Genomic DNA, 12,925 nt, shown 5'->3' with positions numbered 1-12,925 from the left:
TATAGGTCCCGGGAGTAGACTACAATTCCCGAGGTGCCCTGCGCCCAGCCGGCCGGCGGTAATCTCGGCGCGCAGCACTCTGGGAATGGTAGTTTCGGCAACGTGAAGTGGGGTCTGAGTCTAGCAGCCAGGAACTCGTCTTCCCGGCCACCCGTTCAGTAGGGCGGGGCGCTTCAACCTGTTTGGCAGGGCGGGGCGCCTCGCGAAGATGGTGGCGCGCGCGGCGTGTGGCTCCCGTCGTCTGCCGAAGTCTCAATTCAGCACACTGGCCGGCGACTCGCTGGTCTGGAGCCCCCGCCCGCCAGGTGCCTGACCCCGCGCCCCTCGACGCCGGATTCCCGACATGCCCCGCGCCCGAAAGGGCAGTGCACCCCGCAGAGGCCAGCGCCGCGGAGGAGGTAAGTGGGGGACGCGGCGCAAGTGAGGAACGGCGAGTAGGGGTCCTGATTGGGTTCCCGTCTGTGTCCCCGAGGGTCCTGGGGTGAGGACTCTTGCCTCATCCAGTCTGGTGCGGCGTCCCGCAACTCCCCCGTGGCCCGCACGTGCGCCAGGAATCAGCGGCCACGTGTGTGCTCAGCTTGAGCGCGTTGCCTGCCTGCCTGGAGCCCTATCTCCCGGCCCTAAACCGGTGTGCACCTCCCGGCCTTAGTTGCTTCATCGTTCCGCCACACCGCTCGTCTACTGTGGTGGACGTACCGGCCAGGCAGAGCAGGAAGCCAGCCCTTTCTCCAAGCCCTGATCTTTCCTGGACTAGACTAGGAAGTTGGCCGGAGGGTGGCTTTTCCCGGAGCACCAAGACAGGGAGTGATGGGGAAGCTGCAAAATTTGGGTCTTGGCTGCTTGGCTCTGGAAGGTAGATGAGTGCCCTGGAGCCTGAGGCAACCCTGGAGTCGCTTATCAGTTCAACCAGGAGGAGCATGTTGTGGTGCAGTAAAGATACATGTTTGCTTTGCAGGGATGGGGTGCCTATTAGACACACCTCAGACATGGTCACCACTTTAATGGGGCTTGTGAGGGTGTTACCGAACCAAATTTGGGTCTGTCCGCGTGCAGTAAAGCCAATCTACTGACACTGGGTTGTAGTATAGGAAAAAGCAGCGTTTATTGTAAGGTGCTACAGGGAGAACACGTGGCTCGTGTTCAGAAACCCAGAACTCCCCAAAAAGTTTCAGTGAAACATTTTTAAAGGCAAGATGAGGGAGAGGCATGCCAGGGTATGTAAAAAACTGCACAGTTATCTGATTGCTTGATGGTGAGGTAACAGGGCGGTTGTCATGGGGATTTCACTTTATCAATCCTCAGGTGCCAGTAGGTCTGGAGGCTACGGTGCTCATGATCATCAATTAGTTAACTTCGTCCATTTGGTGGTGGTTTTAGCATCTTAAAACAATTAAGGCAATGTTAATCAAATACCATTATCTAGGTACTTAAAAGAGAAGCTACAGCAGAGGATATGGGGGAGGGGTCTGTCCCAGGAAGGCCTCATAGGGTCCTGCTCCGTTACAAGGGGACATTGAAGAGGGTGGCAACGCTCCAGAAGGACTAGTGCTGGGGGACAAGTTCACTGAGTGGTGACAGCCCCAGACAGGAACCAAGGAAGAGGGGTTCTTGGGTGAGTCCTGAGAAGGTTAAGAGGAGAGCGCCATATAGAGGCCACAAGCTGGGCAAGGGCCTGACATCTGGAGGGGCCATGGCACAGTGGACCAGATGAGGGAAAGTTGGGCCTCTTTGGTTTGTAGGGTAGTGAGAGAGGAGGTGAGCAGAGGCCAGTGTGTGTGTGCGCTGGACTTTGTCTGGCAGGCACAGGGAGTATGTACATAGTTCCTGGAAGTAGGGCCAGCCTGGTGACCAGAACATGTCTGGAGCTCCACTACAGTAGCTGCCCTTGCCAAAGTCAGTCCCTGACCCTGGGCAGAGCCCACTCACATAAGTGGTCCAGCTCTGCTGACCCTGAAATTGCCCTGTGTTCACCTGTTTTCAGGGGCTCATGCAGTCAGGGGCCACTCAGCTCTCTGCACGTCCCAGGGTCAGAAGGAGCCTATGTGTCCATCCACCTGGGGCTGAAGGCCTGGGATGGACCAGGGGGCGCTCAGAAGCCAGTACGCTTGAAGCCTAGGGCACCCACCCGCATCTACTAGGATCTGGGCCTTTGCCGCCAGGGCTGGTGGGTGACCTGGTGAGCTTGTTGGTCCACAGAAGAGCCATTAGTAGTCACTTGTTTAGTCATTACCTTCACTTGCCCTGCCCCAAAGAGGTCTTTTTTGCAGATGGAGAAATTGAGGCTTTGAAGACTAGGAACCTGACCTGTTTACACTCCTGTTAGGGTGTGTAGCTGGGATTTGAACCCTGAGTCTGTTTGACTGTTTTAAGTCCCTGACTCTTGCCCTGGCCATCTTGGGGCATCCAAAGGCTCCTCCAGGATCTTCCTGGATACGCCCTCACCCTAGGCTGGGCTGCTGGCCTAGGTGGGGCCTATGCAGCCCCCTCTCCCTTGGCCCAGTATCCTAGGTATCCTCCTTAAAGCAGTCTGGTCAAGATGGCAGAGTAATAGGACAAAGGTCATATGGCAAGTATGCTACCTTAAAAAGTTGCATGTGAATTAATTTTAATTCACATGAAACTTTTCAAACCTTGAGGCTTCCTTATCTGATGATCTTCCATGTGTGGTATTTGACAACCAGGAGCAACCAGAGTCCTAGCTAAGTGATTTTAATTTCTGGGAGCAACAAGTACTGCTGTTGGTGGAATATTCATCCCTTAAATCCACCCTCCTGTTAAAAATCATTTCCACACTGTGTGTTCATAGTTCTGTATGGCATGTTCCATTTCATTTCATCGTTGACTTCTTGTGCCAGTGTTCAGTGACCGATTTCTTTGTAGCCGAGAACTTGATTATCAGCATCCTCTTTTATAGCTTCTTAAGTCTCTTAAAGAATAAAGTTGATTCATATGGACCTGCTAAAATGGTATTTTCTGGATGTAAGGTAAGGTGAGTATTTAAGATGAATGAAACTTTTGTGTCGGAGTTGGGTGAAGTGAGAAATTAACTCTTTAAATACTGCTTCTTTAAGAAGGCATTTTATGAAAAATTTTGTGTGTCTTTTGTTTTTAGCTTACTGTATTGTTTTCGAGTTTGTTGATAGAGAAAACCAGTATATAGTATTCCTCTTGCTGTCTTCCATTGGTAGTTTAAACACAGATTTATTCCCCCTCAGGTGATCGGTTTGCTGTGTTAGATTTTTGTTTTCTTTTAAAGTAACTCTTATTGAAGTATAAAATATATATAAAGTATACATAATGTGAACATTTTTACACATGTACACACCTAACCCCGATAAAACCACCACCTAGATAAAAAATTAGAACATTTATATAATTTCACTTTTAAAAAATAGACTTTATTTTTTAGAACAGTGTTAGGTTCGTAGCAAAATTGAATGGGAAGTACAGATTTCCCATATACCCGTTGCTCCCACCCATACATATCAGCATTCCACAGCAGAGGTACATTTGTTAACAGTTGGTGAACCTACATTGACACGTCATTACCACCCAAAGTCTGTAGTTTATGCTAGGGTTCACTCTTTGTGTTGTATGTTCTGAGTTTTGCCAAATGTATAATGGCTCCACCATTATAGTATCATACAGAATAGTTTCGCTGTCCTAAAAACCCTCTGTACTTCTATTCATCCCTTCCTCTTCCCCAGCCCCTAGCAATCACAAATCTTTTTACTGTTGCCATAGTTTTGCCTTTGCTAGATTGTCATGTAGTTAGAATCATACAGTATGTAGCCTTTTAGATTGGCTACTTTTACTAAGAAATACACATTTAAGGTCTTTTCCTGTCTTTACAGAGCTTGATAGCTCATTTCTTTTTACTGCTCAATAATATTACATTGTCTGCATATACCACAGTTTGTTTATCCATTCACTTATTGAAGGACATCTTGGTTACTTCAAAGTGTTGACAGTTATCAATAAAGCTACTATAAATCTCCATGTAATATGATTTTTAAAAATTAAAAAAAATTTTTGTACAATTTATGTTTATTTATTTTGGGGGGCATAATTAGGTTTATTTATTTATTTTTTAATGGAGGTACTGGAGATTGAACCCAGGACCTTCTGCATGCTGAGCAAGTGGTCTGCCACTGAGCTATACCCTCCCCCTCTTAATATAATTTGTTTTTTATACAAACTGTATCTTGATGCTAGTGTTTTTCTAGAATGAAAGCTCACTCTTTTTCAAGAAGAGTAATATGGCATTTCATATTTGTCATGAATTCAGACAGATGTTTAGATTCAGAAACTGTTATAAAGTGGGCCAGATAAAGCTTTTCCTTTTTCTGCTTTAGCTTTCATCTGATTAACTTCTCTGTGCTTTAGTTTCCTCATCTTTTAAATGTAGACAACTTTTCCTTTCCTCCAAGCTTTGCACCCTGGCATGATACCTGGGAAATTGGGCTTTAAGTAGGTAATTATTTTACATGGGAAAGTGTAGGCTGTGCTGTGAATAAGCCTCATTGCTGTATTGGGGTCCTTACTGAAATACTGGCCCTGTGGGCTGCTGAATGTCTACATCTTAGCGTTCTTTGTAAAACTTCTTGATGGTAAACATCCTTATCAAGAATCTGATGGTGGTGTGGGAAGGGATAACTTGGGAGTTTGAGATTTGGAGATACTAATATATATAAAAATATATAAACAAGTTCATACTATATAGCACAGGGAACTATATTCAGTATCTTGTAATTTATGATGGAAAAGAATATGAAAACTACATGTATGTTTGTGTATGACTGAAGCATTATGCTGTACACCAGAAATTGACAACACACTATAAACTCACTGTACTTCAATGGAAATATATACATATAAAAAAAGAATATGAAAAGGAATATATATATACACATATATGTATAACTGAATCATGCTGTATGCCACAATTAACACAGCATTGTAAACTGACTATACTTGAATCAAATAAAAAATATAAACAATGCAAAAAAAATCTGAGGGTGGATAAGAAAAGACTTATATCATGAGTTACTTTTGGGTAAATGCACTTAGAGGTAAAAAAAATCAAAAACACTTTCCTTTAAAATTTTATCTTTTCAAGTATAAGACTATATATAGTTAAGGTCATACCCATTGAACATAGCAGGTTACTTTTTATTTTAATGCCAGTGTGATCAATTGATTAACTGAAGTACAGTCAGTTACAATGTGTCAGTTTCTTGTGTACAGCACAATATCCAAGTCATGCGTATACATACGTACATTCACCTTCATATTCTATTTCATTAAATGTTATTATGACATACTGAATATAGTACACTGTGCTATAAACAAGAAACTTCCTTTTGTTTTTTTTAAATCTATTTTTATGTATAGTGCCTAACATTTGCAAATCTAAAACTCCCAAATTTATCCTTCCCATCCCCTTTGCCTGGTAACCATAAGATTGTTTACAGTGTCTGCGAGTCTGTTTCTGTTTTGTAGTTTAGTTCAATAGTGTCTTCTTTTATTCTTCTTTTAGATTCCACCTATGAGTGATGGCACATGGTGATTTCCTTCCCCTTTTCTGCCGTTTCACTTAGAATAACCATCCCTAGGTCCATTCACATTGCTGCAAATGGCATTATTTCACTCCTTTTTATGGCTGAGTGGTATTCCATGGTATAAATATACCATAGCTTGTTTATGGAGTCACTTGTCGAGGGACATTTCAGTTGCTGTCCTGTCTAGCCTATTGTATACAGTGCTGCTGTGAACATTGGGGTGCATGTATCTTTTGGAATTAGAGTTCCCTCTGGATGTACCGCTCAGATAAATGCCAATGCTTTGGACTACTGGATGATGTGTTAAGTCTGGTTTGTTTTTTGTTTTTTTTTTTTTTTTGAGGAGTCTTCATTCTCGTTTCCTTTACAGCTGCAGCAAACTACGTTCTCATCAACAGTGTAGGTGGGAGGGTTCCCTTTTCTGCACACCCTCTCCAGCATATGTCATTTGTAGACTTTCAAATGATGGCCATTCTGACTGGTGTGAGTTTTGATTTGCATTTATGGGGTTTTGATTTGCATTTATGGGGTTTTGATTTGCATTTCTCTAATAGTGATGTGAAACATCTTTTCATGTGCTTGTTGGCCATCTGTATGTCTTCTTTGGAGAGATGTCTATTTAGGTCTTTTGCACATTTTTTGATAGGGTTGCTTTTTTTTTTTAAGGTGTATGAGCTGTTTGTGTATTTCTGAAATTGGTTCCTTGTCAGTCACATCATTTGCAAAGATTTTCTCCCATTGTGTAGATTTTCTGTTCGTTTTGTTGATGGAATCCTTAGCTGTGGAAAAGCTTTGCAGTTTCATTAGATCCCATATGTTTATTTTTGCTTTTATTTCGATTACCGCGGGAGCTGGTCCCAAAAATATGTTGCTTGAGGGGGTTATCGCTCAAGTGGTAGGGGCATGCTTAGCATGCATGAGGTTCTGGGTTCAATCCCCAGTACCTCCATTAAAAATAAGTAAATAGGCAAATAAATAAATAAATAAATAAATAAATAAATAAATAATCAATCTTAATGATCTCTGCTGCCCCCCCAAAACAAAGAAACCAAATATATATATATTTCTGTGATTTATGTCCCAGAGTGCTCTGCCTGTGTTTTCCTTTCGATACTTTTTCAAGTATCTGGTCTTACATTCAAGTCTTTAGTCCATTTTGAGTTTCTTTTTTGTAGAATGTTCTGATTTCAGGCTGTCACAGGTAGCTGTCCAGTTTTCCCAGCACCGCTTAATCACCCTGCCCCTTTCCCTGGGAGGGGGGCTCGGGCTCTGGCCCCCCTCGTGGGCCCCTCTGTGTCGTGGGCTCCATGACTGGACCAGGTTCCTGGGCCCTTGGCGGGGCCCAGCCAGGCCCAGGTCCTCCTCGGCTCCTCGCCCTTCCGCCTCTCCAGGTACTTCACCCAGGCCTCTGGTCTCCCATCTGCTCCCCTGCGCACCTCCAGTGGCCTCGTCCGTGGTTCCTGCTCATTCTGTCCACTTTCGCTTCCTGTAGCTAAGGCCAGTCCTAAATATTTAGGAGTTTTTTATGTCTTTCTGTTTTGATGCTTTCCTCGTTATGAACATTTCCTTCTTATTTCTAGTAATACTTACTGCTATGTGAATACTTCTCAATGCCCACCGTGTAAATTCTCAGGTGGGAATTTCCTTTGAGGAGTCATCGAGGTGCAGGGAGAAGCTGGGCTTCTGCTTGAACGGGGGTGCGTGTGTCCTTGGATCAGGAAGTGACATTTTCTGCAGTTTCTTCTCTACCTTAGAAGTCACTGAAACCCAAGTAAACATACTGGTTTCCAGATAAACATATTGTACTACTTTTAAAATTAGTTTCTGAATATTTCATTTTCTCCTCCACGTTAAGTTTATGGCAATTAATTTGAGGAACATATTTTACAACCACCACAAGGGAAAGTATTATTAATCCTGAAAGTAACATTCTGGTAAGAAAGAGTATGACATAGATTTATTTGAATTAGTTGTTTATCTTCATTGTTTCTTTTAACTAAAAATACATTTTAACTAAAGATACATTTTAAGTGGACAAAGTTACGGATTGATCACTGAAATATTTTTAAAAATCATATCTTGGGCTTTTATTTTTATTGAAGTATAGCTGATTCACAGTGTATTAATTTCTGGTATATAGCATGGTGATTCATTCATCCATATATATACCCATATTTTTTCATTATAGGTTATTACAAGGTATTGAATACCCTGTACTATATCATAGAACCTTGTTGTTTATCTGTTTTATACATAATAGTTAGAAGTTTGGGAGCATCAAATACAAATTTACCCCTCCCCAGTTATCTTTTTTATATTTTTCTCATTATACACATCCATGAATATTCTCTTAAATAATTTTGATAGAAATGTAAATGCCATTCTAAAATCTATTTTATTTCATGTACTTTAAATAGTTTATATTTTCACAACTTTTATTATTCTTTAAAATCTTATTTCATTGTACTTTAAATAGTTTATATTTTCACAACTTTTACTATTCTTTAAAATCTTTTTTATTTCATCAAGTTGACTTGTAACTTATGGCTTCCACAGAATAGAATCACATCCTGAGTTGATATCCCAATGTTTTCATTCACACAACATGCACATCTGGAAAAGCTGGTGTCCCAGAATGTCATTTCTCCTCAGAGTAGGTTGTCAGAATAGTCTTTGTGGTCGGCTAACTCTCCCACGTTAAAAGACTCCACCCTGACCTGGTCAGGTCCAGCTTACGTGACACCACCATCCCATCCCATTGTGGGAGGAGGTCACCCTCCTGTCCTCTGTAGCCTGCCATCCCTCCCCACAGCGTTCTTAGCCGCAAGGAGAGCAGCCAGGTGAGTCCCTCACTTCACTTCTGGGGAAGCTTTTTTTCTCATTTTCTCCTTCAAAACCTTTTTTTTCCCCCTTTCCTTCTAGTTGCATATTCTCTGTCATCTTTCTCAGGCATTGTCTTCCTTGCTCTTTTTCTCAACATTTCCTAGTAACCCATGTCTGTTTTTATTCTCTCATATTTTTTTTGTCCTACTAAGTCTCTGTATTTTCCTCTTTTTTCAAAGGCCCTATACTCTCAAAACATTAGAAAGCATTCCACCTCTGTTATCTGACCTCTGTATTCTCACTGTCCTAGTCTTTCTGAGGGGCTATTCCATTGTGTACATATATACCACAGCTTCTTTATCCAGTCATCTGTCGATGGACATTAGGTCCTTTCCGTGTCTTGGCTATTTAAATAGTGCTGCTGTGAACGTTGGGGTGTGTCTTTTTGAATTATGTTTTTCTCTGGATATATGCCCAGGAGTGGGATTGCTGGATCATAAGGTAAGTCTATTCTGCCGATATTTTAAATGGGTTCTTTGTTTGCCTTTTAACTGAAGTAGAGTTGATTTAAAATGTTGTATTAGTTTGTGGTGTACAGCATGGATAGACTGGGAGGGCATGATGCTGAGGGAAATAAGTTAGACAGAGAAAGACAAATACTGTAAGATATTACTTACATGTGGAATCTAAAAAATATAACAAACTAGTGAATATATCAGAAAAGAAACAGACTCACAGATATAGAGAAGGAACTAGGGTTACCAGTGAGGAGGGGACACAGGGGCAAGATAGAGGTAGAGGATTTAGAAGTACAAACTATCAGGTATAAAATAAGCTACAAGGACGTATTATTGTAAAACATGGGGGAATATAGCCAATATTTGATACTAAGTATAAATGTAGTATAACCTTTTAAAATGGTGAATCACTAAATTGTGTATCTATTGTATAATGTATATCAACTATACTTCAATTTTAAAAATATGATATTATCAAGTAAACATATAAATAACCTCTTAAGAAAAAAAAAAGCAGGCTCTAGTCTCAGGGAGGCACTGCTCATCAAGCCTGCCAGGTCATCCTCATTTGGCCCTGATGCCTGACTCTCCCCAGAAGTAGACTTTGCTCCTTTTCTCCTGTTTCCTGGCTCAAGGTGCCCAGCATTAGCCTCTTTGCCTCCCACTTCAGCCTGGGGGGGGGCAGCATTCTGTCTTGTGGGGTCATGAGCCTGGGTGAGGTAACCCCAGCCATCACTCGTTAATGAAGGCAGGCCAAGTGTCCCGTTCCACCCTCCACAGGTGCCCGGAGCAATACTCAGGCTGAGTCAGGCTCCAGCGAGGATGAGGCAGCCAGTGAGGCCCGCAGCAACACCAGTGAATGCCCCAGCCTCGTTAGCACCACAGCAGAGGAAAGCCTTGGTGAGACTGGGTGGGCGTTTGGTCGGGACTCCGTGGGGGCTAAGCGGGCTAGGGCAGGAAGCAGGGATGACCAGCTGGCCTTGCAGGGGGGGATGCCGTGGATGAGCAGGGTCAGCAGGAAGACCTTGAGGAGAAGTTGAAGGAGTATGTGGACTGCCTCACAGACAAGAGGTACCCCCTGACTGCCAACCAGCCCTTTCCCCCATGTCCCTGCTCAGCCTATGCCAAATGTGACCTGGGTGGGGTTGGCCCACGAGACCTCCTTTATCCGTCAGTTTCAAGACCCGGCAGAGTGCTCTTGAGAGCCTGCGCCTGGCCCTGGCGGCCCACCTACTCCCCGACTTCGTGCTGGAGCGCCGCCTCACACTGGCCGATGCCTTGGAAAAGTGCCTCAAGAAAGGTTGGGCCTGGGGGTGCACAGGGGGCCTGAACTGGCTGGGTGCTGACCCCTGCTGCATGGACTGACTGGAAGGCATCCCTGCAGGGAAGGACGAGGAACAGGCCCTGGCTGCTGCCGTACTAGGCCTGCTGTGTGTGCAGCTGGGCCCTGGACCCAAGGGTGAGGAGTTATTCCACAGCCTGCAACCCCTGCTGGTCTCTGTGCTCAGTGATGGCACAGCTAGTCCTGCTGCCCGGCTCCACGTGAGTGTTCCATGCCCTGTGACACACTTCCTTTGCCTAATCCCTAAGCAGAGAGGTGGGTCCCACCGGCCTCCAGGTTCCCCTCCTCTGAAGGTGAGCCCCGTGGCTGGGAACTCAGGCTCACCCTCTGACCACGGCCTGGCTGTCTTCCCAACAGTGTGCTTCTGCTCTTGGCTTGGGCTGCTACGTGGCTGCTGGCGATATACAGGTAAGTAGCCTGCAGGTACAGGCAGTAGAGCACCAAGACCCGAGCTTGGCCCTGAGCCACTCCCCTGCCTCCCTGTGCCTCTAGGACTTGGTCTCTTGCCTCACCTGCTTGGAAGGTGTTTTCAGCCGTTTCTGTGGTGTGGGTGGCTCCACAGCCCCTGTGGTCCCTGTCAGCCTGCATGGCCTGCTCTGTGCTGCCCTGCAGGCCTGGGCATTGCTCCTCACCATCTGCCCCAGCACCCACATCCGCCACATCCTGGACAGGTAGGGGTGACTGCCCACTGGGAGTGGGAGGGGAAACGCAAAGAGACTTCCAACCCACACCTCAGCCTGTCCCTTCCCTAGGCAGCTGCCTCGGCTGCCCCAGCTATTGTCCAGTGAAAGCGTGAACCTGCGGATCGCTGCCGGCGAGACCATCGCACTGCTCTTTGAACTCACCCGGGACCTAGAGGTGCGAGAGATGCGAGGGGGTGTCAGGGTGGGGAGGGTGCCTGCTGTGACACCATCTGCCCATCTCAGGCTGGGTGCGGGGGATGCCACAGAAAACAAGGTCATTATGCAGGGCAAGTAGCCCTGACACAGGCTCAGATGCCAGGTGCTGAGATGGTGCCCCTGAGCAGGGGTGTCCAGCCCAGGCAGGGGCCAAGAAGGGATTCAGGGGGGCCAGGCAGACAAGAAAATGACTTCCTCAGTGAAAGGAGGCTCTGAACCATCCCCTTCCCCCCACCATGTGGAGAGCCGGTAGGGCTCAGGCTTCTGCTCACACAGCCTCCATTGCTCCCACTGCAGGGCTTTATTTACCAGGACATGGAAGCCCTCTGCGGTGCGCTGCGCACTCTGGCCACTGACAGCAACAAGTACCGAGCCAAGGCTGACCGCCGGCGTCAGCGCTCTACCTTCCGTGCGGTGCTGCGCTTTGTTGAGGTGCGTGTGAGGACCAGCGCGTCCTAGCGAGCATATCCCCGGGCCCAGCCGCCAAGGCCAGTCCCATGGGCTCCTCTATCCTGCAGGGCGGCGAGTGTGAGGAGGAGACAGTCCGTTTTGGGCTCGAGGTGCTCTATGTGGACAGCTGGGCTCGGCGCCGGATCTACGCCGCCTTCAAGGACGTGCTGGGTTCCGGCCTGCACCATCACCTCCAGGTGGGGAGGTGGACAGGGACAGGGCACCCAGCTCGGCTGCTTCAGACTGCACTGAGCTCACTGCCCTCACTGTTCTTTGCCCTCAGAACAATGAGCTACTCCGTGACATCTTTGGCCTGGGTCCTGTGCTGGTGCTGGATGCCACTGCCCTGAAGGCCTGCAAGATTTCACGTTTTGAGAAGGTCTGTACCCTTGGGCACCTTTGTCTTACCTCGGTTCCCGCCGCCTGGGGTTCTGCAGGGGGTGGAGAAGCCCTGGGCCGCCTCCTTCCTCTTCAACTCACTGGATCCTTGCCCCCACTCCAGCACCTGTACAATGCTGCTGCCTTCAAAGCTCGGACCAAGGCGCGCAGCCGTGTGCGGGACAAGCGGGCAGACATCCTGTGAGGTGGGACCAGCTCAAGAGGCGACTGTCCACATCCTTGCCCATATTTTTAACAGAAGACAGTGCAACCCCTGGATCTTGCCAGGAATTGTCGCTTCATTTTTTTAATGACAAAACCAAAAAACAGACATGGGGGTGGGTGGCTGGAGGCCAGGTTGCTTGGTATCCTGGCACTTTGCCCCTGCACTCTGCCCTGTGGCCTCTTCCTGCCCTGTCTCAGGGCTGTGGGGCAGGAAGAAAAGGGCTGTTTATTACTTTCTCAGGCCTTGCTGCCCTGGGATGAGCCACTTCCTGGGGGTGGGGGTGGTATTTGGACAGATGCCACTACAACAGGTGGGGAGGAATGGATTTATGTGCTAATTTTTAAAAGATTATTAGATATAATTAATTAAACAGAATGCTCAGCCTTCTGTGGCCCTGGCTTCTGGGTATTTCTACCTGTACGCCCTCCCTCTCCACCATCACAGGCTTGGGACCAGCTGGGCCTCCCCGTCTCACCTTTGCCCTCCAAGATAGTCTCTTCCCAGGTGGCCAGCCTGTCTTTTGAGAGCTGAGGCTGGACCCCCACTGGGAGGCCTGGCAAAGTTTAGGTGATGGGGGTAGGCAGCTATTTCTAGGCTTCTGAACCTGTTATCTGGGGGAGGCCAGAGGGTGCTGACAGGCCACAAGAGGAGCCAGGAGGCTGGTGTCGCTTCCTCTGACCTTGGGCCACCCAAAGTAGGGCCTTGGCACCAGAAGGCTTGACTAGGCC

The 12,925-nt window shown here is 46.6% G+C and overlaps 1 protein-coding gene across 1 annotated transcript; it reads left to right on the top strand.

Annotated features, from left to right (window-relative positions):
- The first annotated feature begins 12 nt into the window (after positions 1-12).
- On the top strand, positions 13-12,588 carry IFRD2 (interferon related developmental regulator 2). Its single transcript, XM_006196334.4, has 12 exons — positions 13-398; positions 9,683-9,802; positions 9,889-9,973; positions 10,078-10,202; positions 10,287-10,444; positions 10,602-10,652; positions 10,737-10,915; positions 10,997-11,102; positions 11,441-11,575; positions 11,662-11,790; positions 11,877-11,972; positions 12,096-12,588. Exons 1-12 carry the CDS (start codon positions 344-346, stop codon positions 12,174-12,176), a joined length of 1,320 nt encoding a protein of 439 aa, XP_006196396.1. The 5' UTR covers positions 13-343; the 3' UTR covers positions 12,177-12,588.
- Positions 12,589-12,925: the final 337 nt, after the last annotated feature.

The sequence above is a fragment of the Vicugna pacos genome, chromosome 17 (genome assembly GCF_048564905.1).
Source record: "Vicugna pacos chromosome 17, VicPac4, whole genome shotgun sequence".
In the NCBI taxonomy this organism is placed as follows: Eukaryota; Metazoa; Chordata; class Mammalia; order Artiodactyla; family Camelidae; genus Vicugna; species Vicugna pacos.
This window is presented reverse-complemented; position numbering and strand designations above follow the sequence as displayed.

Excerpts from the sequence above, each read along its gene's own strand:
- IFRD2 (XM_006196334.4), top strand. The coding sequence starts at position 344 with ATGCCCCGCGCCCGAAAGGGCAGTGCACCCCGCAGAGGCCAGCGCCGC. Across the intron at positions 10,653-10,736 it reads TGGCTGCTGGCGATATACAG|GACTTGGTCTCTTGCCTCAC; the intron begins GTAAGTAGCCTG and ends CTGTGCCTCTAG. Across the intron at positions 11,973-12,095 it reads AGATTTCACGTTTTGAGAAG|CACCTGTACAATGCTGCTGC; the intron begins GTCTGTACCCTT and ends CCCCCACTCCAG.